Here is a 24807-nt window from a genome sequence, read left to right on the forward strand (position 1 = left end):
TTGTTGGAGTCAGTGTGTAGTTAGGAGTCAGTGTGTAGTTGGAGTCAGTGTGTAGTCAGGAGTCAGTGTGTAGTTAGGAGTCAGTGTGTAGTTAGGAGTCAGTGTGTAGTTAGGAGTCAGTGTGTAGTTAGGAGTCAGTGTGTAGTTAGGAGTCAGTGTGTAGTTAGGAGTCAGTGTGTAGTCAGGAGTCAGTGTGTAGTCAGGAGTCAGTGTGTAGTCAGGAGTCAGTGTGTAGTTAGGAGTCAGTGTGTAGTCAGGAGTCAGTGTGTAGTTAGGAGTCAGTGTGTAGTCAGGAGTCAGTGTGTAGTTAGGAGTCAGTGTGTAGTCAGGAGTCAGTGTGTAGTTAGGAGTGTGTTGTTGGAGTCAGTGTGTAGTTAGGAGTGTGTTGTTGGAGTCAGTGTGTAGTTAGGAGTCAGTGTGTAGTCAGGAGTGTGTTGTTGGAGTCAGTGTGTAGTTAGGAGTCAGTGTGTAGTTAGGAGTCAGTGTGTAGTTAGGAGTCAGTGTGTAGTCAGGAGTGTGTTGTTGGAGTCAGTGTGTAGTTAGGAGTCAGTGTGTAGTTAGGAGTCAGTGTGTAGTTAGGAGTCAGTGTGTAGTCAGGAGTCAGTGTGTAGTTAGGAGTCAGTGTGTAGTTAGGAGTGTGTTGTTGGAGTCAGTGTGTAGTTAGGAGTCAGTGTGTAGTTAGGAGTCAGTGTGTAGTCAGGAGTGTGTAGTTAGGAGTCAGTGTGTAGTCAGGAGTCAGTGTGTAGTTAGGAGTCAGTGTGTAGTTAGGAGTCAGTGTGTTGTTAGGAGTCAGTGTGTTGTTGGAGTCAGTGTGTAGTTAGGAGTCAGTGTGTAGTTAGGAGTCCGTGTGTAGTTGGAGTCAGTGTGTAGTTGGAGTCAGTGTGTAGTCAGGAGTCAGTGTGTAGTCAGGAGTCAGTGTGTAGTTAGGAGTCAGTGTGTTGTTAGGAGTCAGTGTGTAGTTAGGAGTCAGTGTGTAGTTAGGAGTCAGTGTGTAGTTAGGAGTCAGTGTGTAGTCAGGAGTGTGTTGTTGTAGTCAGTGTGTAGTTAGGAGTCAGTGTGTAGTCAGGAGTCAGTGTGTAGTTGGAGTCAGTGTGTAGTTAGGAGTCAGTGTGTAGTTAGGAGTCAGTGTGTAGTTAGGAGTCAGTGTGTAGTTAGGAGTCAGTGTGTAGTCAGGAGTCAGTGTGTAGTTAGGAGTCAGTGTGTAGTTAGGAGTCAGTGTGTAGTTAGGAGTCAGTGTGTAGTTAGGAGTCAGTGTGTAGTTAGGAGTCAGTGTGTAGTCAGGAGTCAGTGTGTAGTTAGGAGTCAGTGTGTAGTTAGGAGTCAGTGTGTAGTTGGAGTCAGTGTGTAGTTAGGAGTCAGTGTGTAGTTAGGAGTCAGTGTGTAGTTAGGAGTCAGTGTGTAGTTAGGAGTGTGTTGTTGGAGTCAGTGTGTAGTTAGGAGTCAGTGTGTAGTCAGGAGTCAGTGTGTTGTTGGAGTCAGTGTGTAGTTAGGAGTCAGTGTGTAGTTGGAGTCAGTGTGTAGTCAGGAGTCAGTGTGTAGTTAGGAGTCAGTGTGTAGTTAGGAGTCAGTGTGTAGTTAGGAGTCAGTGTGTAGTTAGGAGTCAGTGTGTAGTCAGGAGTCAGTGTGTAGTTAGGAGTCAGTGTGTAGTTAGGAGTCAGTGTGTAGTTAGGAGTGTGTTGTTGGAGTCAGTGTGTAGTTAGGAGTCAGTGTGTAGTTAGGAGTCAGTGTGTAGTCAGGAGTGTGTAGTTAGGAGTCAGTGTGTAGTTAGGAGTCAGTGTGTAGTCAGGAGTGTGTAGTTAGGAGTCAGTGTGTAGTCAGGAGTCAGTGTGTAGTTAGGAATCAGTGTGTAGTCGGGCGGCTAGGTGGTGTAGTGGTCTAAGGCACTCGCCACCAGTGTGGAGACGCTAGGATTCGCGTGTTCGAATCCAGCTCTCCACATTGTTTTTCAGTTTGGCTGGTCGTCCGCAGTAATACACATTGGCCGTATTACGGGGAGGGAAAACTGAAGGGTGGGGATCGAACGTTGTGAACAAGCGACTCCTACAAGTCGGTTGGTGCGCCTGCGCAGTAGAATCAGGAAGTGTCGGGGGCAGCGTGAGCCTCCCACGCGTTACTCCTCGACACTGAGAGATCGAGCTGCGCAGGTGAAAAGATGCGACTGCTGTTACCTCAAGTACCGGAGGGGACTTGTGCTATGTATGACTTAGTCCACATTGCAGCCGGCTTGTGGGAGGCAAGAAACAGCGTTCGTGACAGGGGAGGGTTGAATTGGATGATACGAAATTGGGATGGGAGAAAATATAGAAAAATGGGAGAAAAAGTGGATCAAAAAAAAAAAAGGAATCAGTGTGTAGTCAGGAGTCAGTGTGTAGTTAGGAGTCAGTGTGTAGTCAGGAGTCAGTGTGTAGTCAGGAGTCAGTGTGTAGTTAGGAGTCAGTGTGTAGTTAGGAGTCAGTGTGTAGTTAGGAGTCAGTGTGTAGTTAGGAGTCAGTGTGTAGTTAGGAGTCAGTGTGTAGTTAGGAGTCAGTGTGTAGTTAGGAGTCAGTGTGTAGTTAGGAGTCAGTGTGTAGTTAGGAGTGTGTTGTTGGAGTCAGTGTGTAGTTAGGAGTCAGTGTGTAGTTAGGAGTCAGTGTGTAGTCAGGAGTGTGTAGTTAGGAGTCAGTGTGTAGTCAGGAGTCAGTGTGTAGTTAGGAGTCAGTGTGTAGTTAGGAGTCAGTGTGTAGTTAGGAGTCAGTGTGTTGTTAGGAGTCAGTGTGTAGTTAGGAGTCAGTGTGTAGTCAGGAGTCAGTGTGTAGTCAGGAGTCAGTGTGTTGTTAGGAGTCAGTGTGTAGTTAGGAGTCAGTGTGTAGTCAGGAGTCAGTGTGTTGTTGGAGTCAGTGTGTAGTTAGGAGTCAGTGTGTAGTTAGGAGTCAGTGTGTAGTTGGAGTCAGTGTGTAGTTGGAGTCAGTGTGTAGTCAGGAGTCAGTGTGTAGTTAGGAGTCAGTGTGTTGTTGGAGTCAGTGTGTAGTTAGGAGTCAGTGTGTAGTTAGGAGTCAGTGTGTAGTCAGGAGTCAGTGTGTAGTTAGGAGTCAGTGTGTAGTTAGGAGTCAGTGTGTAGTTAGGAGTCAGTGTGTAGTCAGGAGTCAGTGTGTAGTTAGGAGTCAGTGTGTAGTTAGGAGTGTGTTGTTGGAGTCAGTGTGTAGTTAGGAGTCAGTGTGTAGTCAGGAGTCAGTGTGTAGTCAGGAGTCAGTGTGTTGTTAGGAGTCAGTGTGTAGTCAGGAGTCGGTGTGTAGTTAGGAGTCAGTGTGTAGTTAGGAGTCAGTGTGTAGTTGGAGTCAGTGTGTAGTCAGGAGTCAGTGTGTAGTTAGGAGTCAGTGTGTAGTTAGGAGTCAGTGTGTAGTCAGGAGTCAGTGTGTAGTTAGGAGTCAGTGTGTAGTTAGGAGTCAGTGTGTAGTTGGAGTCAGTGTGTAGTTAGGAGTCAGTGTGTAGTTAGGAGTCAGTGTGTAGTTAGGAGTCAGTGTGTAGTTAGGAGTGTGTTGTTGGAGTCAGTGTGTAGTTAGGAGTCAGTGTGTAGTCAGGAGTCAGTGTGTAGTCAGGAGTCAGTGTGTAGTTAGGAGTCAGTGTGTAGTTAGGAGTCAGTGTGTAGTTAGGAGTCAGTGTGTAGTTAGGAGTCAGTGTGTAGTTAGGAGTGTGTTGTTGGAGTCAGTGTGTAGTTAGGAGTCAGTGTGTAGTTAGGAGTCAGTGTGTAGTTAGGAGTCAGTGTGTAGTTAGGAGTCAGTGTGTAGTTAGGAGTGTGTTGTTGGAGTCAGTGTGTAGTTAGGAGTCAGTGTGTAGTTAGGAGTCAGTGTGTAGTTAGGAGTGTGTTGTTGGAGACAGTGTGTAGTTAGGAGTCAGTGTGTAGTTAGGAGTCAGTGTGTAGTTAGGAGTCAGTGTGTAGTTAGGAGTCAGTGTGTAGTTAGGAGTGTGTTGTTGGAGTCAGTGTGTAGTTAGGAGTCAGTGTGTAGTTAGGAGTCAGTGTGTAGTTAGGAGTCAGTGTGTAGTTAGGAGTCAGTGTGTAGTTAGGAGTCAGTGTGTAGTCAGGAGTCAGTGTGTAGTCAGGAGTCAGTGTGTAGTTAGGAGTCAGTGTGTAGTCAGGAGTCAGTGTGTAGTTAGGAGTCAGTGTGTAGTTGGAGTCAGTGTGTAGTTAGGAGTCAGTGTGTAGTTAGGAGTCAGTGTGTAGTTAGGAGTCAGTGTGTTGTTAGGAGTCAGTGTGTAGTTAGGAGTCAGTGTGTAGTTAGGAGTCAGTGTGTAGTTAGGAGTCAGTGTGTAGTTAGGAGTCAGTGTGTAGTTAGGAGTCAGTGTGTAGTTAGGAGTCAGTGTGTAGTTAGGAGTCAGTGTGTAGTTAGGAGTCAGTGTGTAGTCAGGAGTCAGTGTGTAGTCAGGAGTCAGTGTGTAGTTAGGAGTCAGTGTGTAGTTAGGAGTCAGTGTGTAGTTAGGAGTCAGTGTCTAGTTAGGAGTCAGTGTGTAGTCAGGAGTCAGTGTGTAGTTAGGAGTGTGTTGTTGGAGTCAGTGTGTAGTTAGGAGTCAGTGTGTAGTCAGGAGTGTGTTGTTGGAGTCAGTGTGTAGTTAGGAGTCAGTGTGTAGTTAGGAGTCAGTGTGTAGTCAGGAGTCAGTGTGTAGTTAGGAGTGTGTTGTTGGAGTCAGTGTGTAGTTAGGAGTGTGTTGTTGGAGTCAGTGTGTAGTTAGGAGTCAGTGTGTAGTCAGGAGTGTGTTGTTGGAGTCAGTGTGTAGTTAGGAGTCAGTGTGTAGTTAGGAGTCAGTGTGTAGTTAGGAGTCAGTGTGTAGTTAGGAGTCAGTGTGTAGTTAGGAGTCAGTGTGTAGTTAGGAGTCAGTGTGTAGTTAGGAGTCAGTGTGTTGTTGGAGTCAGTGTGTAGTTGGAGTCAGTGTGTAGTTAGGAGTCAGTGTGTAGTTAGGAGTCAGTGTGTAGTCAGGAGTCAGTGTGTAGTTAGGAGTCAGTGTGTAGTTAGGAGTCAGTGTGTAGTTAGGAGTCAGTGTGTAGTCAGGAGTCAGTGTGTAGTCAGGAGTCAGTGTGTAGTTAGGAGTCAGTGTGTAGTTAGGAGTCAGTGTGTAGTTGGAGTCAGTGTGTAGTTAGGAGTCAGTGTGTAGTTAGGAGTCAGTGTGTAGTTAGGAGTCAGTGTGTAGTTAGGAGTGTGTTGTTGGAGTCAGTGTGTAGTTAGGAGTCAGTGTGTAGTCAGGAGTCAGTGTGTTGTTGGAGTCAGTGTGTAGTTAGGAGTCAGTGTGTAGTTGGAGTCAGTGTGTAGTCAGGAGTCAGTGTGTAGTTAGGAGTCAGTGTGTAGTTAGGAGTCAGTGTGTAGTTAGGAGTCAGTGTGTAGTTAGGAGTCAGTGTGTAGTTGGAGTCAGTGTGTAGTTAGGAGTCAGTGTGTAGTTAGGAGTCAGTGTGTAGTTAGGAGTCAGTGTGTAGTTGGAGTCAGTGTGTAGTTGGAGTCAGTGTGTAGTCAGGAGTCAGTGTGTAGTTAGGAGTCAGTGTGTAGTTAGGAGTCAGTGTGTAGTTAGGAGTCAGTGTGTAGTTAGGAGTCAGTGTGTAGTTAGGAGTCAGTGTGTAGTTAGGAGTCAGTGTGTAGTTGGAGTCAGTGTGTAGTTAGGAGTCAGTGTGTAGTCAGGAGTCAGTGTGTAGTCAGGAGTCAGTGTGTAGTTAGGAGTCAGTGTGTAGTCAGGAGTCAGTGTGTAGTTAGGAGTCAGTGTGTAGTTAGGAGTCAGTGTGTAGTTAGGAGTCAGTGTGTAGTTAGGAGTCAGTGTGTAGTTAGGAGTCAGTGTGTAGTTAGGAGTCAGTGTGTAGTTAGGAGTCAGTGTGTAGTTAGGAGTCAGTGTGTAGTTAGGAGTCAGTGTGTAGTCAGGAGTCAGTGTGTAGTCAGGAGTCAGTGTGTAGTCAGGAGTCAGTGTGTAGTCAGGAGTCAGTGTGTAGTCAGGAGTCAGTGTGTAGTCAGGAGTCAGTGTGTAGTCAGGAGTCAGTGTGTAGTCAGGAGTCAGTGTGTAGTCAGGAGTCAGTGTGTAGTCAGGAGTCAGTGTGTAGTTAGGAGTCAGTGTGTAGTCAGGAGTCAGTGTGTAGTTAGGAGTCAGTGTGTTGTTGGAGTCAGTGTGTAGTTAGGAGTGTGTTGTTGGAGTCAGTGTGTAGTTAGGAGTCAGTGTGTAGTCAGGAGTGTGTTGTTGGAGTCAGTGTGTAGTTAGGAGTCAGTGTGTAGTTAGGAGTCAGTGTGTAGTTAGGAGTCAGTGTGTAGTCAGGAGTGTGTTGTTGGAGTCAGTGTGTAGTTAGGAGTCAGTGTGTAGTTAGGAGTCAGTGTGTAGTTAGGAGTCAGTGTGTAGTCAGGAGTCAGTGTGTAGTTAGGAGTCAGTGTGTAGTTAGGAGTGTGTTGTTGGAGTCAGTGTGTAGTTAGGAGTCAGTGTGTAGTTAGGAGTCAGTGTGTAGTCAGGAGTGTGTAGTTAGGAGTCAGTGTGTAGTCAGGAGTCAGTGTGTAGTTAGGAGTCAGTGTGTAGTTAGGAGTCAGTGTGTAGTTAGGAGTCAGTGTGTTGTTGGAGTCAGTGTGTTGTTGGAGTCAGTGTGTAGTTAGGAGTCAGTTAGGAGTCAGTGTGTTGTTAGGAGTCAGTGTGTTGTTGGAGTCAGTGTGTAGTTAGGAGTCAGTGTGTAGTTAGGAGTCAGTGTGTAGTTAGGAGTCAGTGTGTAGTTGGAGTCAGTGTGTAGTTGGAGTCAGTGTGTAGTCAGGAGTCAGTGTGTAGTCAGGAGTCAGTGTGTAGTTAGGAGTCAGTGTGTAGTTAGGAGTCAGTGTGTAGTTAGGAGTCAGTGTGTAGTTAGGAGTCAGTGTGTAGTTAGGAGTCAGTGTGTAGTTAGGAGTCAGTGTGTAGTCAGGAGTCAGTGTGTAGTTAGAAGTCAGTGTGTTGTTGGAGTCAGTGTGTAGTCAGGAGTCAGTGTGTAGTTAGGAGTCAGTGTGTAGTCAGGAGTCAGTGTGTAGTTAGGAGTCAGTGTGTAGTTGGAGTCAGTGTGTAGTTAGGAGTCAGTGTGTAGTTAGGAGTCAGTGTGTAGTTAGGAGTCAGTGTGTAGTTAGGAGTCAGTGTGTAGTTAGGAGTCAGTGTGTAGTTGGAGTCAGTGTGTAGTTAGGAGTCAGTGTGTAGTTAGGAGTCAGTGTGTAGTTAGGAGTCAGTGTGTAGTTGGAGTCAGTGTGTAGTCAGGAGTCAGTGTGTAGTTAGGAGTCAGTGTGTAGTTAGGAGTCAGTGTGTAGTCAGGAGTCAGTGTGTAGTTAGGAGTCAGTGTGTAGTTAGGAGTCAGTGTGTAGTTGGAGTCAGTGTGTAGTTAGGAGTCAGTGTGTAGTTAGGAGTCAGTGTGTAGTTAGGAGTCAGTGTGTAGTTAGGAGTGTGTTGTTGGAGTCAGTGTGTAGTTAGGAGTCAGTGTGTAGTCAGGAGTCAGTGTGTTGTTGGAGTCAGTGTGTAGTTAGGAGTCAGTGTGTAGTTGGAGTCAGTGTGTAGTCAGGAGTCAGTGTGTAGTTAGGAGTCAGTGTGTAGTTAGGAGTCAGTGTGTAGTTAGGAGTCAGTGTGTAGTCAGGAGTCAGTGTGTTGTTAGGAGTCAGTGTGTAGTTAGGAGTCAGTGTGTAGTTAGGAGTCAGTGTGTAGTTGGAGTCAGTGTGTAGTTAGGAGTCAGTGTGTAGTTAGGAGTCAGTGTGTAGTTAGGAGTCAGTGTGTAGTTAGGAGTCAGTGTGTTGTTGGAGTCAGTGTGTAGTTAGGAGTCAGTGTGTAGTTAGGAGTCAGTGTGTAGTCAGGAGTGTGTAGTTAGGAGTCAGTGTGTAGTTAGGAGTCAGTGTGTAGTCAGGAGTGTGTAGTTAGGAGTCAGTGTGTAGTTAGGAGTCAGTGTGTTGTTGGAGTCAGTGTGTAGTCAGGAGTCAGTGTGTAGTCAGGAGTGTGTAGTTAGGAGTCAGTGTGTAGTCAGGAGTCAGTGTGTAGTTAGGAGTCAGTGTGTAGTCAGGAGTCAGTGTGTAGTTAGGAGTCAGTGTGTAGTTAGGAGTCAGTGTGTAGTTAGGAGTCAGTGTGTAGTTAGGAGTCAGTGTGTAGTTAGGAGTCAGTGTGTAGTTAGGAGTCAGTGTGTAGTCAGGAGTGTGTTGTTGGAGTCAGTGTGTAGTTAGGAGTCAGTGTGTAGTTAGGAGTCAGTGTGTAGTCAGGAGTGTGTAGTTAGGAGTCAGTGTGTAGTCAGGAGTCAGTGTGTAGTTAGGAGTCAGTGTGTAGTTAGGAGTCAGTGTGTAGTTAGGAGTCAGTGTGTAGTTAGGAGTCAGTGTGTAGTCAGGAGTCAGTGTGTAGTTAGGAGTCAGTGTGTAGTCAGGAGTCAGTGTGTAGTTAGGAGTCAGTGTGTAGTTAGGAGTGTGTTGTTGGAGTCAGTGTGTAGTTAGGAGTCAGTGTGTAGTTAGGAGTCAGTGTGTAGTCAGGAGTGTGTAGTTAGGAGTCAGTGTGTAGTCAGGAGTCAGTGTGTAGTTAGGAGTCAGTGTGTAGTTAGGAGTCAGTGTGTAGTCAGGAGTCAGTGTGTAGTTAGGAGTCAGTGTGTAGTTAGGAGTCAGTGTGTAGTTAGGAGTCAGTGTGTAGTTAGGAGTCAGTGTGTAGTTAGGAGTCAGTGTGTAGTTAGGAGTCAGTGTGTAGTTAGGAGTCAGTGTGTAGTTAGGAGTGTGTTGTTGGAGTCAGTGTGTAGTTAGGAGTCAGTGTGTAGTTAGGAGTCAGTGTGTAGTCAGGAGTGTGTAGTTAGGAGTCAGTGTGTAGTCAGGAGTCAGTGTGTAGTTAGGAGTCAGTGTGTAGTTAGGAGTCAGTGTGTAGTTAGGAGTCAGTGTGTAGTTAGGAGTCAGTGTGTAGTCAGGAGTCAGTGTGTAGTTAGGAGTCAGTGTGTAGTTAGGAGTCAGTGTGTAGTCAGGAGTCAGTGTGTAGTTAGGAGTCAGTGTGTAGTTAGGAGTCAGTGTGTTGTTAGGAGTCAGTGTGTAGTTAGGAGTCAGTGTGTTGTTAGGAGTCAGTGTGTAGTTAGGAGTCAGTGTGTAGTTAGGAGTCAGTGTGTTGTTAGGAGTCAGTGTGTAGTTAGGAGTCAGTGTGTAGTCAGGAGTCAGTGTGTTGTTGGAGTCAGTGTGTAGTTAGGAGTCAGTGTGTAGTTAGGAGTCAGTGTGTAGTTGGAGTCAGTGTGTAGTTGGAGTCAGTGTGTAGTCAGGAGTCAGTGTGTAGTCAGGAGTCAGTGTGTAGTTAGGAGTCAGTGTGTAGTTAGGAGTCAGTGTGTAGTCAGGAGTCAGTGTGTAGTTAGGAGTCAGTGTGTAGTTAGGAGTCAGTGTGTAGTCAGGAGTCAGTGTGTAGTCAGGAGTCAGTGTGTTGTTGGAGTCAGTGTGTAGTTGGAGTCAGTGTGTAGTTAGGAGTCAGTGTGTAGTTAGGAGTCAGTGTGTAGTTAGGAGTCAGTGTGTAGTTAGGAGTCAGTGTGTAGTTAGGAGTCAGTGTGTAGTCAGGAGTCAGTGTGTAGTTAGGAGTCAGTGTGTAGTTAGGAGTCAGTGTGTAGTTGGAGTCAGTGTGTAGTTAGGAGTCAGTGTGTAGTTAGGAGTCAGTGTGTAGTTAGGAGTCAGTGTGTAGTCAGGAGTCAGTGTGTAGTCAGGAGTCAGTGTGTAGTTAGGAGTCAGTGTGTAGTTAGGAGTCAGTGTGTAGTTAGGAGTCAGTGTGTAGTTAGGAGTCAGTGTGTAGTTAGGAGTGTGTTGTTGGAGTCAGTGTGTAGTTAGGAGTCAGTGTGTAGTTAGGAGTCAGTGTGTAGTTAGGAGTCAGTGTGTAGTTAGGAGTCAGTGTGTAGTTAGGAGTCAGTGTGTAGTTAGGAGTCAGTGTGTTGTTGGAGTCAGTGTGTAGTTAGGAGTCAGTGTGTAGTTAGGAGTCAGTGTGTAGTTAGGAGTGTGTTGTTGGAGTCAGTGTGTAGTTAGGAGTCAGTGTGTAGTTAGGAGTCAGTGTGTAGTTAGGAGTCAGTTTGTAGTTAGGAGTCAGTGTGTAGTTGGAGTCAGTGTGTAGTCAGGAGTCAGTGTGTAGTTAGGAGTCAGTGTGTAGTCAGGAGTCAGTGTGTTGTTGGAGTCAGTGTGTAGTCAGGAGTCAGTGTGTAGTTAGGAGTCAGTGTGTAGTTAGGAGTCAGTGTGTAGTCAGGAGTCAGTGTGTAGTCAGGAGTCAGTGTGTAGTTAGGAGTCAGTGTGTAGTTGGAGTCAGTGTGTAGTTAGGAGTCAGTGTGTAGTTAGGAGTCAGTGTGTAGTTAGGAGTCAGTGTGTAGTTAGGAGTCAGTGTGTAGTTAGGAGTCAGTGTGTAGTTAGGAGTCAGTGTGTAGTCAGGAGTCAGTGTGTAGTTAGGAGTCAGTGTGTAGTTAGGAGTCAGTGTGTAGTTAGGAGTCAGTGTGTAGTCAGGAGTCAGTGTGTAGTTAGGAGTCAGTGTGTAGTCAGGAGTCAGTGTGTAGTTAGGAGTCAGTGTGTAGTCAGGAGTCAGTGTGTAGTTAGGAGTGTGTTGTTGGAGTCAGTGTGTAGTTAGGAGTGTGTTGTTGGAGTCAGTGTGTAGTTAGGAGTCAGTGTGTAGTCAGGAGTGTGTTGTTGGAGTCAGTGTGTAGTTAGGAGTCAGTGTGTAGTTAGGAGTCAGTGTGTAGTTAGGAGTCAGTGTGTAGTTAGGAGTCAGTGTGTAGTTGGAGTCAGTGTGTAGTTAGGAGTCAGTGTGTAGTCAGGAGTCAGTGTGTAGTTAGGAGTCAGTGTGTAGTTAGGAGTCAGTGTGTAGTTAGGAGTCAGTGTGTAGTTAGGAGTCAGTGTGTAGTTAGGAGTCAGTGTGTAGTTAGTCAGTGTGTAGTTAGGAGTCAGTGTGTAGTTAGGAGTCAGTGTGTAGTTAGGAGTCAGTGTGTAGTCAGGAGTCAGTGTGTAGTTAGGAGTCAGTGTGTAGTTAGGAGTCAGTGTGTAGTTAGGAGTCAGTGTGTAGTCAGGAGTCAGTGTGTAGTTAGGAGTCAGTGTGTAGTTAGGAGTCAGTGTGTAGTTAGGAGTCAGTGTGTAGTCAGGAGTCAGTGTGTAGTTAGGAGTCAGTGTGTAGTTAGGAGTCAGTGTGTAGTTAGGAGTCAGTGTGTAGTTAGGAGTCAGTGTGTAGTCAGGAGTGTGTTGTTAGGAGTCAGTGTGTAGTCAGGAGTCAGTGTGTAGTCAGGAGTCAGTGTGTAGTCAGGAGTGTGTTGTTAGGAGTCAGTGTGTTGTTGGAGTCAGTGTGTAGTTAGGAGTCAGTGTGTAGTCAGGAGTGTGTTGTTAGGAGTCAGTGTGTAGTCAGGAGTGTGTTGTTAGGAGTCAGTGTGTAGTCAGGAGTCAGTGTGTAGTTAGGAGTCAGTGTGTAGTTAGGAGTCAGTGTGTAGTCAGGAGTGTGTTGTTAGGAGTCAGTGTGTAGTCAGGAGTGTGTTGTTAGGAGTCAGTGTGTAGTTGGAGTCAGTGTGTAGTTAGGAGTCAGTGTGTAGTTAGGAGTCAGTGTGTAGTTAGGAGTCAGTGTGTAGTTAGGAGTCAGTGTGTAGTTAGGAGTCAGTGTGTAGTTGGAGTCAGTGTGTAGTCAGGAGTCAGTGTGTAGTCAGGAGTCAGTGTGTAGTTGGAGTCAGTGTGTAGTTGGAGTCAGTGTGTAGTTAGGAGTCAGTGTGTAGTTGGAGTCAGTGTGTAGTTAGGAGTCAGTGTGTAGTTAGGAGTCAGTGTGTAGTTAGGAGTCAGTGTGTAGTTAGGAGTCAGTGTGTAGTTAGGAGTCAGTGTGTAGTCAGGTGTGTAGTTAGGAGTCAGTGTGTAGTTAGGAGTCAGTGTGTAGTTAGGAGTCAGTGTGTAGTTAGGAGTCAGTGTGTAGTTAGGAGTCAGTGTGTAGTTAGGAGTCAGTGTGTAGTTAGGAGTCAGTGTGTAGTTGTGTAGTTAGGAGTCAGTGTGTAGTTAGGAGTCAGTGTGTAGTTAGGAGTCAGTGTGTAGTTAGGAGTCAGTGTGTAGTTAGGAGTCAGTGTGTAGTCAGGAGTCAGTGTGTAGTTAGGAGTCAGTGTGTAGTTAGGAGTCAGTGTGTAGTCAGGAGTCAGTGTGTAGTCAGGAGTCAGTGTGTAGTCAGGAGTGTGTTGTTGGAGTCAGTGTGTAGTTAGGAGTCAGTGTGTAGTCAGGAGTCAGTGTGTAGTCAGGAGTCAGTGTGTAGTTGGAGTCAGTGTGTAGTCAGGAGTCAGTGTGTAGTTGGGAGTCAGTGTGTAGTCAGGAGTCAGTGTGTAGTCAGGAGTCAGTGTGTAGTTAGGAGTCAGTGTGTAGTTAGGAGTCAGTGTGTAGTTAGGAGTCAGTGTGTAGTTAGGAGTCAGTGTGTAGTCAGGAGTCAGTGTGTAGTTAGGAGTCAGTGTGTAGTTAGGAGTCAGTGTGTAGTTAGGAGTCAGTGTGTAGTCAGGAGTCAGTGTGTAGTTAGGAGTCAGTGTGTAGTTAGGAGTCAGTGTGTAGTTAGGAGTGTGTTGTTGGAGTCAGTGTGTAGTTAGGAGTCAGTGTGTAGTCAGGAGTGTGTAGTTAGAGTCAGTGTGTAGTCAGGAGTGTGTTGTTGGAGTCAGTGTGTAGTTAGAGTCAGTGTGTAGTCAGGAGTGTGTTGTTGGAGTCAGTGTGTAGTTAGAGTCAGTGTGTAGTCAGGAGTGTGTTGTTGGAGTCAGTGTGTAGTTAGAGTCAGTGTGTAGTCAGGAGTGTGTTGTTAGGAGTCAGTGTGTTGTTGGAGTCAGTGTGTAGTTGGAGTCAGTGTGTAGTTAGGAGTCAGTGTGTAGTTAGGAGTCAGTGTGTAGTTAGGAGTCAGTGTGTAGTCAGGAGTGTGTTGTTGTAGTCAGTGTGTAGTTGGAGTCAGTGTGTAGTCAGGAGTGTGTTGTTGGAGTCAGTGTGTAGTTAGAAGTCAGTGTGTTGTTGGAGTCAGTGTGTAGTTAGGAGTCAGTGTGTAGTCAGGAGTGTGTTGTTGTAGTCAGTGTGTAGTCAGGAGTCAGTGTGTAGTTAGGAGTGTGTTGTTGGAGTCAGTGTGTAGTTAGGAGTCAGTGTGTAGTCAGGAGTGTGTTGTTGGAGTCAGTGTGTAGTTAGGAGTGTGTTGTTGGAGTCAGTGTGTAGTTAGGAGTCAGTGTGTAGTCAGGAGTGTGTAGTTAGAGTCAGTGTGTAGTCAGGAGTGTGTTGTTGGAGTCAGTGTGTAGTCAGGAGTGTGTTGTTGGAGTCAGTGTGTAGTCAGGAGTGTGTAGTTGGAGTCAGTGTGTAGTCAGGAGTGTGTTGTTGGAGTCAGTGTGTAGTCAGGAGTGTGTTGTTGGAGTCAGTGTGTAGTCAGGAGTGTGTAGTTGGAGTCAGTGTGTAGTCAGGAGTGTGTAGTTAGAGTCAGTGTGTAGTCAGGAGTGTGTAGTTGGAGTCAGTGTGTAGTCAGGAGTGTGTAGTTGGAGTCAGTGTGTAGTCAGGAGTGTGTAGTTGGAGTCAGTGTGTAGTCAGGAGTGTGTAGTTGGAGTCAGTGTGTAGTCAGGAGTGTGTTGTTGGAGTCAGTGTGTAGTCAGGAGTGTGTTGTTGGAGTCAGTGTGTAGTCAGGAGTGTGTAGTTAGAGTCAGTGTGTAGTCAGGAGTGTGTTGTTGGAGTCAGTGTGTAGTTAGAGTCAGTGTGTAGTCAGGAGTGTGTTGTTGGAGTCAGTGTGTAGTCAGGAGTGTGTTGTTGGAGTCAGTGTGTAGTCAGGAGTGTGTAGTTGGAGTCAGTGTGTAGTTAGAGTCAGTGTGTAGTCAGGAGTGTGTAGTTGGAGTCATCACTACCGGAGGACTGACCCCGTTCCACTCGGCCGCGTCGTCCCCCTCGCAGTCCCCTCGCTGGCCCCCGGGGGGTGCGTTGAGGCCCTCCCTGCCCTGCCGTCTGTCGCCCCCCCCATCCTTGAGCAGCTCCACCACCTTACTCTGATTAATGGCGTCGATGCCCTGGGAGAGGAGGAGGAGGAGGAGGAGGAGGAGGAAGAGGAGGAGACGGTGAGAGAGGTGGGACAGAGAGACAGGGAGAGAAAGAGAAGGGGGGGGGGGCAGAGAGAAGGGGCGTGGAAAATGATGGCTTTTACACAATGGCCACACAGTCTTTCTTTAACGTACATTAACCCTTTCACTGCCACACTACAGAAGGTTAACCCTTTACTATCACACTACCGACGGTTACTGTTGGTAGTGTGGTGAGTAAAGGGTTAACCTTCTGTAGTGTGGCAGTGAAAGGGTTAACCTTATGTGTGTTGTTGCAGTGAAAGGGTTAACCGTTTTGGTAGTGCGGCAGAAGTATCACGAAGCAGGCCCCCTGGTTTCCATAGTGATGCTTCATTGGTCAGGGCTCGGTGTCCTTCACGGGCTGATAAATGGGTGGAGCAGTGGAGCCGACAACTAATCTAGCAGCAGTAACTCAACTGAACAGAGGGTGCAGTACCTGTTTGCGTGTCTTGGTGGCGCACTCCTCCAGCGTCTCCGCCGCCTCCAGTTTGCCCTGACGCCGGTACAGCGCCCCCAGGCTCTTCAGGGTGGTGTTGACCGTGGGGCTTCACATGCACACGCACACATACACGTACACACAGTAGAAACATGTCAAAACCAGTACATACTTGAATGTTAACCGTATGATGATCCCAAAAAAAAAAAAAAAAAAAAAAAGTATATCATGGTTTCATTTAATTTTCCAATACCGCCTCACCTGTCCACCTTGCATGCCTTGTACCAACTGCCATACTCTACATAGGGGCCGGAGTCCTTACGCTTACCCTGAGAGAGAGAGAGGGGGGGAGAGAGAGATGAGACAAGGAGGACAGAGAGAACGATAGTGATGAAGGAAGTAAAATATGATCAACCCTATTAAAAATGTTTCCATTAGCATTTTAATATTCTCCTGCTCTCCATCTTCCTGTGCCAGTGACATCAGTCATCAGTGAGGGGGGGGGGGGGGCACCGACCTTGCTCTCCTCCCTCTCCTCTGCGTGCATCCAGATGGGCTTGTTGTCATCTGAAAAACAGGAAGTGAAAGTCACCGTTAGAAGAGGATGAACAAGCTCAATATGATATGTGACGAGTTGAAGTGGAAACATAACATACGATTAGATTATAAAAATAACATACGAATAACATCGATGTGATCTATCAAGAAATATCTACAGCAAGAATTTTGGGTCTCAATGAATCCAAAATGACATTGTGGTTAGAAGTGGTGGAGAAAATAAAAGCTAGCATATAATGGTAATGTCTGGTTAGGAGCGAGGGAAAATGGATGGATTATCCAATGGGGGGTCCGGGAGGGGGGGGTACGAGCTAGAGCATATGTGTGTAGGTTTTTAGATAACAGGTATTAAGGGTATATCCTGTATAAGACAATTAACTAAAATGTGATTTCATTGGATGTGCACTGTCAACTAATGCTTGTATATCTTATCGTGTGTTGTCATGTTTGTTTATGTGTTTGTTTAAAGGGGAACTATCTTATAAATGACCTTTTCCAGTGTTTAGGGTTATTTTCTAGCTATGTGGACTTATAGTAATAGGATCTATGTCTCTAATTCTCGATTTGGCGCATTCTTCCAATTCTCCCCTCACAATAATGTCCCTCCCTCAAGTGAGTCATCTGAAAATTAGCCTATATGGGACGTCATATGGTGCGTAAGCGTATTTGCATAATAACACCCGCCCCCTCTAGCTGCCCGCCGAGCGAGAGCGAGAGAACTGTAAACGCTCTGCGTGTCTCCCTCTCGAGGAAGTCCACCACCGTGCTGCGCTACAGCCCATGCTCCCGAACCGAGAGAGGGAGAACTGTAAACGCTCTGCGTGTCTCCCTCTCCCTCTCGAGGAAGTCCACCACCGTGCTGCGCTACAGCCCATGCTCCCGAACCGAGAGAGAGAGAACTGTAACACTCTGCGTGTACACGCAGAGTGTTTACACTTTTTTTTTTCTTTCTTCTCTCTCTCTCTCTCTCTCTCTCTCTCTCTCTCTCTCTCTCTCTCTCTCTCGACTGACTGTCACTCAAAGTGCTTATGGGCGGAGCCAGGCCATAACAGCATGATTTCTTGTGGCTGAAAAATGATGGGTTTGAGTACTTGATTAGAAATATAAACCAATGCATTTTTTTTTTTTTAAAGGTACAGATGTCTTCAATAGACTGACAGGAATTGTTTAAAGTTGCCCAAATAGTGCTAGGAATAGGAAAATAGTTCCCCTTTAAAAAATTATAAAAAAATAAAATACAAAAAAAAAATAACATACGATTATATTATAAACATAACATACGATTATATTATAAACATAACATACGATTATATTATAAACATAACATACGATTATATTATAAACACAACATGATTATATTATAAACACAACATGATTATATTATAAACATAACATACGATTATATTATAAACATAACATACGATTATATTATAAACACAACATGATTATATTATAAACACAACATGATTATATTATAAAAATAACATACGATTATATTATAAACATAACATACGATTATATTATAAACATAACATACGATTATATTATAAGCATAACATACGATTATATTATAAAAATAACATACGATTATATTATAAGCATAACATACGATTATATTATAAAAATAACATACGATTATATTATAAGCATAACATACGATTATATTATAAAAATAACATACGATTATATTATAAGCATAACATACGATTATATTATAAAAATAACATACGATTATATTATAAACACAACATGATTATCTTATAAACATAACATACGATTATATTATAAACATAACATACGATTATATTATAAACATAATATACGATTATATTATAAACACAACATATGATTATATTATAAACATAACATACGATTATATTATAAACACAACATGATTATATTAAACACAACATACGATTATATTATAAACATAACATATGATTATATTATAAACACAACATACGATTATATTATAAACATAACATACAATTATATTATAAATATAACATACGATTATATCATAAACATATGATTATATTATAACATAGGATTGTAATCAAGACTTTCCACACAAGGTCAATCTTGTATGTCGTGTAACATTTCAATGCTACCTTCAAATGGAACTTGTGAGTTTGTGGTCTCGTCTTCAAGTGGGCTGAAGTCTCAAGGACACCGCTGTTGGGCGATGCGTAACGATGTTCCACTTACAACATTGTGAATACCGCAACAGTGGGTCTTTCATTTTTTTTTTATCCACTTTTTCTCCCATTTTCTATATTTTCTCCCATCCCAATTTCTTATCATCCAATTCAACCCTCCCCTGTCACGAACGCTGTTTCTTGCCTCCCACAAGCCGGCTGCAATGTGGACTAAGTCATACATAGCACAAGTCCCCTCCGGTACTTGAGGTAACAGCAGTCGCATCTTTTCACCTGCGCAGCTCGATCTCTCAGTGGCGAGGAGTAACGCGTGGGAGGCTCACGCTGCCCCCGACACTTCCTGATTCTACTGCGCAGGCGCACCAACCGACCTGTAGGAGTCGCTGTCCACAACGCCCGATCCCCACCCATCAGTTTCCCACCCCCTAATACGGCCAATGTGTATTAGTATGAACGACCAGCTAAACTGAAAGCAATGTGGAGCGCTGGGCTCGAACAGGCGAGCCCAGCGTCTCCGCATTCGTGGCGAGCGCCTTGCCCACTACGCCACGTAGCCGCCCACAACAGTGGGTCTTTCATATGGACTCTTCTCATGAACACAAGTTCCATTTGAAGGAAGTACTTAACCGGGAATGTTTTAGTTAGAAAGGTTTTAGCTAAAATGTACCGTGTTGTGGAGTTTGTGGAGTTTGTGAAGTACTGGGCATATGACTGGATAAATGAGACCTGGATTATACTGCAGGAGATTGATATAGCTTTGCTGTTGTTAAACCAAATCTCCATCAAAAGTTTCTTTGGATTCTACGTTCACAGTGGAGACATGAGAAGAACAAAATCAAATCGTCACGAATCCAAGGAATCACAGGACGAGTAATTGACAACAAATTCTATTTTTGGGTGAAGTGCTCCTTTAACACTTTGAGTGCCAGCCACGGCATAATTCATTATTTCATGCCAACTGTTGAGTGCCAGAAACGAGATATGCCGTTTTTTTAATTGTTATTATTTTTTATGAGCGATTTCCATTCATATTTCATCAATCTAGCCTCACGTTACCTCTGGCACTCTCTCTGAGCTCGAATTGGGAAAATACCACCCCCTATCGTCTCTCCGGATGGTACTGCACCCCATTGGATTGGACTGAATGAAACGCATGGGAAAAAAAGAGTCCGGATTCCACATTTTACTTGTCAGGCATGTAATCCGAGCCTATTGCAGTCATCGCCCACCATCAGAACAGCGTGGAATATGTCTTTCGACCACCCAGCGTTGGATCAATAAACGCGATCGATATTTGGAATGGCGATCAGGAATTGGAATAATCTTTTTGGAGAACATCTGATCTGAGGTAAGGAATCAATTTTAGCCGTCTTGGGATAATCAGAGCTGTTTTCACCTATATATCAACGTGTCCCGTATGTGTATGTGCGCGTGTGTGTGTGTGTGATCAGGAAATAAGATAATAGATTTTTCAGCCCGCTTCTATAGCGTGCATAAGTACACATATACTATCGATAATCTAGCGTTTATTTGAAAACGATTCATAAATAGGCCGAAAAATGACAACGTGTTTTGTGTATTCCAGTAAATGGCGATTCATGTGGAATCTTTTTTTTTTTTTTTTTTTTTTTCTGAAACGTTCAAAAAACGAGCGTTTTTCAAAATGGTATAAAACGGAAAAATGAACAGATTAAAAAACAATCCTTTTCGACAATGTTGACTGCAAACAAGTCATTGATAAGCGACGGTCGTATTAGACACATAGCCATAATTTACGGCTGACCGCTATTAGTCGATTAGTCGACTAATCGGTCGAAAGGAGCGGTAGTCGACTAACCAACCTCTTAGTCGAATAGTTAAAAAAATATATATATATATATATATATATATATATATTTTTTTTTTTTTATAATTTTTTCCAAAAGAAAAGAGGCCTAGAAGCGTGGCTAACGCTAATGGCACACATACCAGAGGCTAACTGCCTACGAAAACAGGCACAGAGGCACTGAAAGAGGATTTCACCCATCTAATGAACACACTAGACTAGACAAATATCAAGATTTATTACATGGCGTTTTCACATTCGCCGAAATGCTTGATTGTGATTGGTCAATAGCCCCTGACAGCGGTGAATTATTTTTCGATAACTGACCGCTGCCATGGGCAACGCGCAATAATCACTGGTGATTATTGGCAATAATGACCGCTGTTCGCAGCTGGAGCAATCAAGCCCACTGACACACACTGCATCAGTGCAATCAGTCCACACACCTGCCATCTGCCGGGGATAATAATAATAATAACTTTATTTGGGCTGACAGCGGACGGAGCCACAGAACAACTGCGTCTGCATTTGATCTCGTCTTGTCGATGGTGCAAAATGAATTAGGTATATTGTTAGTAAGTTAGCCATGTAATAAGCGGGATAATGTATAGCTATATCTACGTTTAGAACACCTCGGTGAGGCGCCTCGGTATTCTAAACTCTGTGTCGGTCAATTATTTTGCGACAATGACCTCGTAGCTATACATTATCCCTTACGTATCCATCAGTGGACCAATTGCATGCTTTTGCAGAGGACAAGAAGCCTTCAGTCGACTCCCTTCAGACATTAAGCACCCCCCACAGCCCAAATGGGACGATACAAAAAAAAGTTTAAAAAAAAGTTAAATAATTTTTTTATAAAATATGACTTTTTCTTTTTTTTTGTCGACCAATAGTCTACTAATGGCACATTTTGGCCAATCATAGTTGACCATCCAAATCCTTAGTCGGGGACAGCCCTACCATAATTTAAGATAGTTTATGCGTTCACAAATGTGAGCGCTCTGTCATTGAATAGAGCGTTGGCACTCAACGGGGTATCTAGGACTGGCACGGCTGGCACGGAGTGTTAAGAGGTGAGGAGAGGGACAGAATGTGTGTGTGTGTGTGTGTATACAGACACATTGGCTGCCTCTTGCCAAGCCTGTGCTCATGCCCACATCTCTACCAAGGCGCTCTGGTGTGGAGCCTGTGAGTGTGTAGCGGTTTGATTGGCTCAACGGCGTCGGCGGTGTTAACACTTTCAGTGCCGTTCACGTAGATCTACGGTTCTGTCATCCGATCGTTGAGTGCCGGAAACGTAGATCTACGTTTCTGTCGCGGTATTTCTTTTATTATCTATATCCATTCATAATTCAGCGGGGCACCTTATGCATACTGTTCTGAGTGTGTCTAAGCTGGCAGACGGTATTATACCGCCCTCTAACGCCTTCGGCCAGTAATGCACCCGGTTAGAAATGTGTTTGTTTATTTTCTATACCGAGCTGCGGCGTGGGGGCGGGTCCTAAACACTCCGGCAAAACACACGCTTATAGGGATGGCTTGGACAACTGACCCCGCCCGCCCGTTGAAGAGCAATGCCCAATAACGTCGGAAGCACGATTGCTGTGGATAACTGAAATGGCGATGAGATTATTGGATTATTTTTTTCTTCATTACTTCAGAGACCAGGTAAGGACACTATATGAAAGCTTGCGTTGATCTGATATTTATTTCTACTGCGATTGAAGCTATATGTGTTTATGCGTCTGGCTGTTCTGCCATTGGGATGCAGGAGGGGGGGGCGCCGGTCTAAAACACATTGCATGCGTGCACCAGAAAGGATAATAGTGATGATCTAGCGTTGATTTCAGGAAGATCCGATAATTGTTGTGTTTATTGAATTACACAAAAAACGCTGTTTGTGTATTTTCCCTGGAATTGCTCAGAAGCGGCCGGACTATGTTCATATTCAAAACGGTATCAAACGGAAATGTACGGATGAAAAAAGAATCTGTTTTTTGCACGTTGACCAGAAGTAGCTCAATGAGACTCGAGGGCGTTATTAGACCCATAGCGATACTATAAAATATAGGTTTAGTTCTACAAACTACAACTACGTTTACATGGGATTAATGGGCGGCACGGAAGTGGTCACTTCCCGGAAGGGGCGTGGCACTCAATGTGTTAAGGGACACATCAGAGCATTAAGCTGCTTTGCGCGTGTTAGGTAGTGCACGGTTTAATCCCTCGACCTTCTGAGACGATCAACTGTGACTGCGCCACATTCACCCAGCCGGACGCACGCATTAGGAGCAAGTTATACTATTAACTATTAAAGAAACTTGAAACTTGAGTTGGCTGGTACCATTACCATCTCCCACTCCCAGTCCAATTATGGGACTTTACATTTCTTCTTTTTGCCTTTTCTCCCCAATTTAGTAATTATGCAAATTCCCCATGTGTCACGGTGCTGGTCGTTGGGGAGAGTGTAGAGTAGACCACCACATGCCTCCTCTGTGTAGTCGCCAGCCGCTTCTTTTCACCTGTCAACGAGGAGTTATGGAGCGTTACTGAGGTTCACGCCATCTCCCCCAGATCCCCTCCCAGCTGAACAGGCGCCCCGACCGACCAGCAGGAGCCGCCATTGCAACGACCAGACGTTCCTTCGTTGAAACGTCTGATCAGCTGGAAGTACTGGGAATTGAATCCGCATCTCTGCGGTGGTAGGCGAGTGCTTAGACCTCTACACTACACTCTACAATAATTAAATAAAATGTCCTCGGTCTAATTCAATTAACCTATCCCGAACCTGCCCTCTTTTCTTGATCCTCCAATCATGGAGGATGGTGGATTCACCAGAAGAATTATTTCCCTGGTGAAGAGAAAGCCCTTCACAACAGTTGGCCAGATCAAGAACTCTTACACTAATATTAGCGGTCCTTAACACTTTGAGTGCCGACGACGTGTATTGTCGTCTTATCATGCCCCCCGTTGAGTGCCGACGACGTGAATTGTCGTTTGATTTTTTTATTAGCGATATGAATTCATTTTTCATCAACCGAGTCTCCCGTTGGTACAGCAGACCCTCTAGGAGCTCAGATGGGAAAATACTGCACCCTATCGTCTATCCCTGTGTAACTGCAGCCCATTCGATTATACTGGGAGATCCCTGTGGGGGGAGCCTACTGGCTCCATTATGCTGGCGATGGATCTGATGAACATGGAAGTGATCGCGAGTTGGAAAGCAGCGTGGAATATATATTTACAGCAGCCAATAATCAATCAATAAACGCGATCGATATTTGGAATGGCGATCAGGAATTGGAATAATCTTTTTGGAGAACATCTGATCTAAGGTAAGGAGTCTATGTTACCAGTTTTAGGATAATCAGAGCTGTATTCACTGAGATATCAGCATGTGCTGTGTGTGTATGTGATGTTGAGGAAATGAGAATAGATTTTTCAGCCCGCTACTATAGCGTGCATAAGTACACATATACTATCGATAATCTAGCGTTTATTTGAAAACGATTCATAAATAGGCCGACAAATGACAACGTGTCTAGTGTATTCGAGAATATTCCAATAAATGGCGTTTATGGGGGAATCTTTCAATTTTCCGGAAATTTTCGAGAGAACGATAGCTTTTCGAAATGCTATAAAAAGGATATGAACCGATTAAAAAACAATACATTTCGACAATGTTGACTGCAAACAAGTCATTGATAAGCGACGGGCAGATTAGACACATAGCCATAATTTAAAACATAGATTATGCGTTTTTAACGCTAACATTGAAGTGGATGATGGCATTCAAGGGGGTAAAAAGGAAAACAAGGCAGGCACTGATAGTGTTAACAGACACAGGGATGTACCTGTACAGGATTAACAGACACAGGGATGTACCTGTACAGGTACAGGATTAGTGACATATTTAGGATGTACCTGTACAGGATTAGTGACATATTTAGGATGTACCTGTACAGGATTAGTGACATATTTAGGATGTACCTGTACAGGATTAGTGACATATTTAGGATGTACCTGTACAGGATTAGTGGCATATTTAGGATGTACCTGTACAGGATTAGTGACATATTTAGGATGTACCTGTACAGGATTAGTGACATATTTAGGATGTACCTGTACAGGATTAGTGACATATTTAGGATGTACCTGTACAGGATTAGTGACATATTTAGGATGTACCTGTACAGGATTAGTGACATATTTAGGATGTACCTGTACAGGATTAGTGACATATTTAGGATGTACCTGTACAGGATTAGTGACATATTTAGGATGTACCTGTACAGGATTAGTGACATATTTAGGATGTACCTGTACATGATTAATGACATATTTAGGATGTACCTGTACAGGATTAGTGACATATTTAGGATGTACCTGTACAGGATTAATGACATATTTAGGATGTACCTGTACAGGATTAATGACATATTTAGGATGTACCTGTACAGGATTAATGACATATTCAGGATGTAATGTCACCACAAGTGCATCTGTAAGTAGGAAACTTGGCTGAGTTCATCTCAGTTTGGTGCAACAATGTGACCATCAGCTACTTACTGTTGACGGATCCAAACTCCTTCTCGTGCGCTCTGGTCAGGATCTCTTTGTACAGGGCCTCGGCAGCCTTGAACTTCCCCTGCTTCAGGTAGCATGTGGCCTGTAGGAGAGAGACGCGTGTAAGGATTTCATACTAAAACAGGTCAGACTACTCTACACCAGGTAGCATAAATCAGGACTTCTCAAACTGCAGACAAAGGTCCGGATCCGGGCCGAACTGCAAACCAATCTGGACCGGACCCTGTCACACATTCCCCGTCACACATTAGATGTGAATGAATATAGGAATATGTTTTCTTGTGTCCGACGCGCATTGCAGACTGCAAGTAAACCATCCTGGACTTTCACTGAGCCGCTTGTTGGCTTGTGTGTGTGTGTGCGCTTGTGTGTGCTTGTGTGCCCGCTTGTGTGTGTGCTTTTGTGTGTGTTTGTATACTAGAACAAAAAGCTTGTTAGCGAGGAAAAGTGAACCGTGTCAAAATATCAATAACAATGTAATGACATTTTCAGCCCTGGGACCCAAACTGAGATCATTTACATCTAATATATTAACACTGTTGTCACCCCACTGATGAAACAGCGCTCTAATGGAAATATATAAATGATAAGACGTTTTGATTCCTAGCGTGTGGAGTACAGACCAGGTTGTTCTTGGTCTTGGCCACGTTGGGGTCATCCGCTCCCAGTTTGGACTCGTAGATCTCCAGCGCCCTCATGTAGTAGTACTCCACCTCCTCGTACTTCCCCTGGTTCTGACACAGCAGCGCCAGGTTGTTCAGCTGCTTGGCCACGTCTGGGTGGTACTTACCCAGAACCTAGAGAGAGAGACAGAGAGAGAGAGATACAGAGATAGAGATAGAGAGAGAGGAGACAGAGAGACACACACAGGGAGACAGAGAGAGAGAGGGAGAGAGACAGACATGCACAGAGAGAGAGACAGAGAGAGAGAGAGAGAGAGAGAGAGAGAGAGAGAGCGAGCGAGAGGAGCCTGGGTTAATACACTGTACAGGGGACTAGTAAAGCACTAACACAGCCTGACACAGCTTGAAAACTCTGCCCCAGTAGACACACACACAAAACACGTTTCAAATTGGGGACATATTAAAAAAGGGGCACTTCACCAAAAACAGCTATGTATTTAGCACATAATCTCACACATATCCCAAGGCTCTAAACAGTTTTGCACACATTTGTTTAGTTTGACACGTTATTGAGAGTTCATGAGTTTGAATATCTCCTGTGATGTCATTAGAGGACACTGAATCCTTGTGTTAGTTACAGCTCA

At 44.5% G+C, this 24807-nt stretch overlaps 1 protein-coding gene across 1 annotated transcript in view; it reads right to left on the reverse strand.

The window, feature by feature from the left end:
• The window catches only part of klc2 (kinesin light chain 2), a gene marked incomplete at its 5' end in the record, with an annotated part of 57785 nt that overhangs the window by 8029 nt on the left and 24949 nt on the right, over positions 1-24807 (reverse strand). The window contains 6 exons of the mRNA XM_084313098.1: positions 13775-13921; positions 14409-14517; positions 14670-14737; positions 14926-14975; positions 23523-23622; positions 24164-24337. Coding sequence (XP_084169224.1) covers positions 13775-13921; positions 14409-14517; positions 14670-14737; positions 14926-14975; positions 23523-23622; positions 24164-24337 — 648 coding nt within the window. The remainder of the gene's footprint in view (positions 1-13774; positions 13922-14408; positions 14518-14669; positions 14738-14925; positions 14976-23522; positions 23623-24163; positions 24338-24807) is intronic.

The sequence above is a fragment of the Notolepis coatsorum genome (genome assembly GCF_963971535.1).
Source record: "Notolepis coatsorum genome assembly, chromosome: 4".
NCBI classification, from domain to species: Eukaryota; Metazoa; Chordata; class Actinopteri; order Aulopiformes; family Paralepididae; genus Notolepis; species Notolepis coatsorum.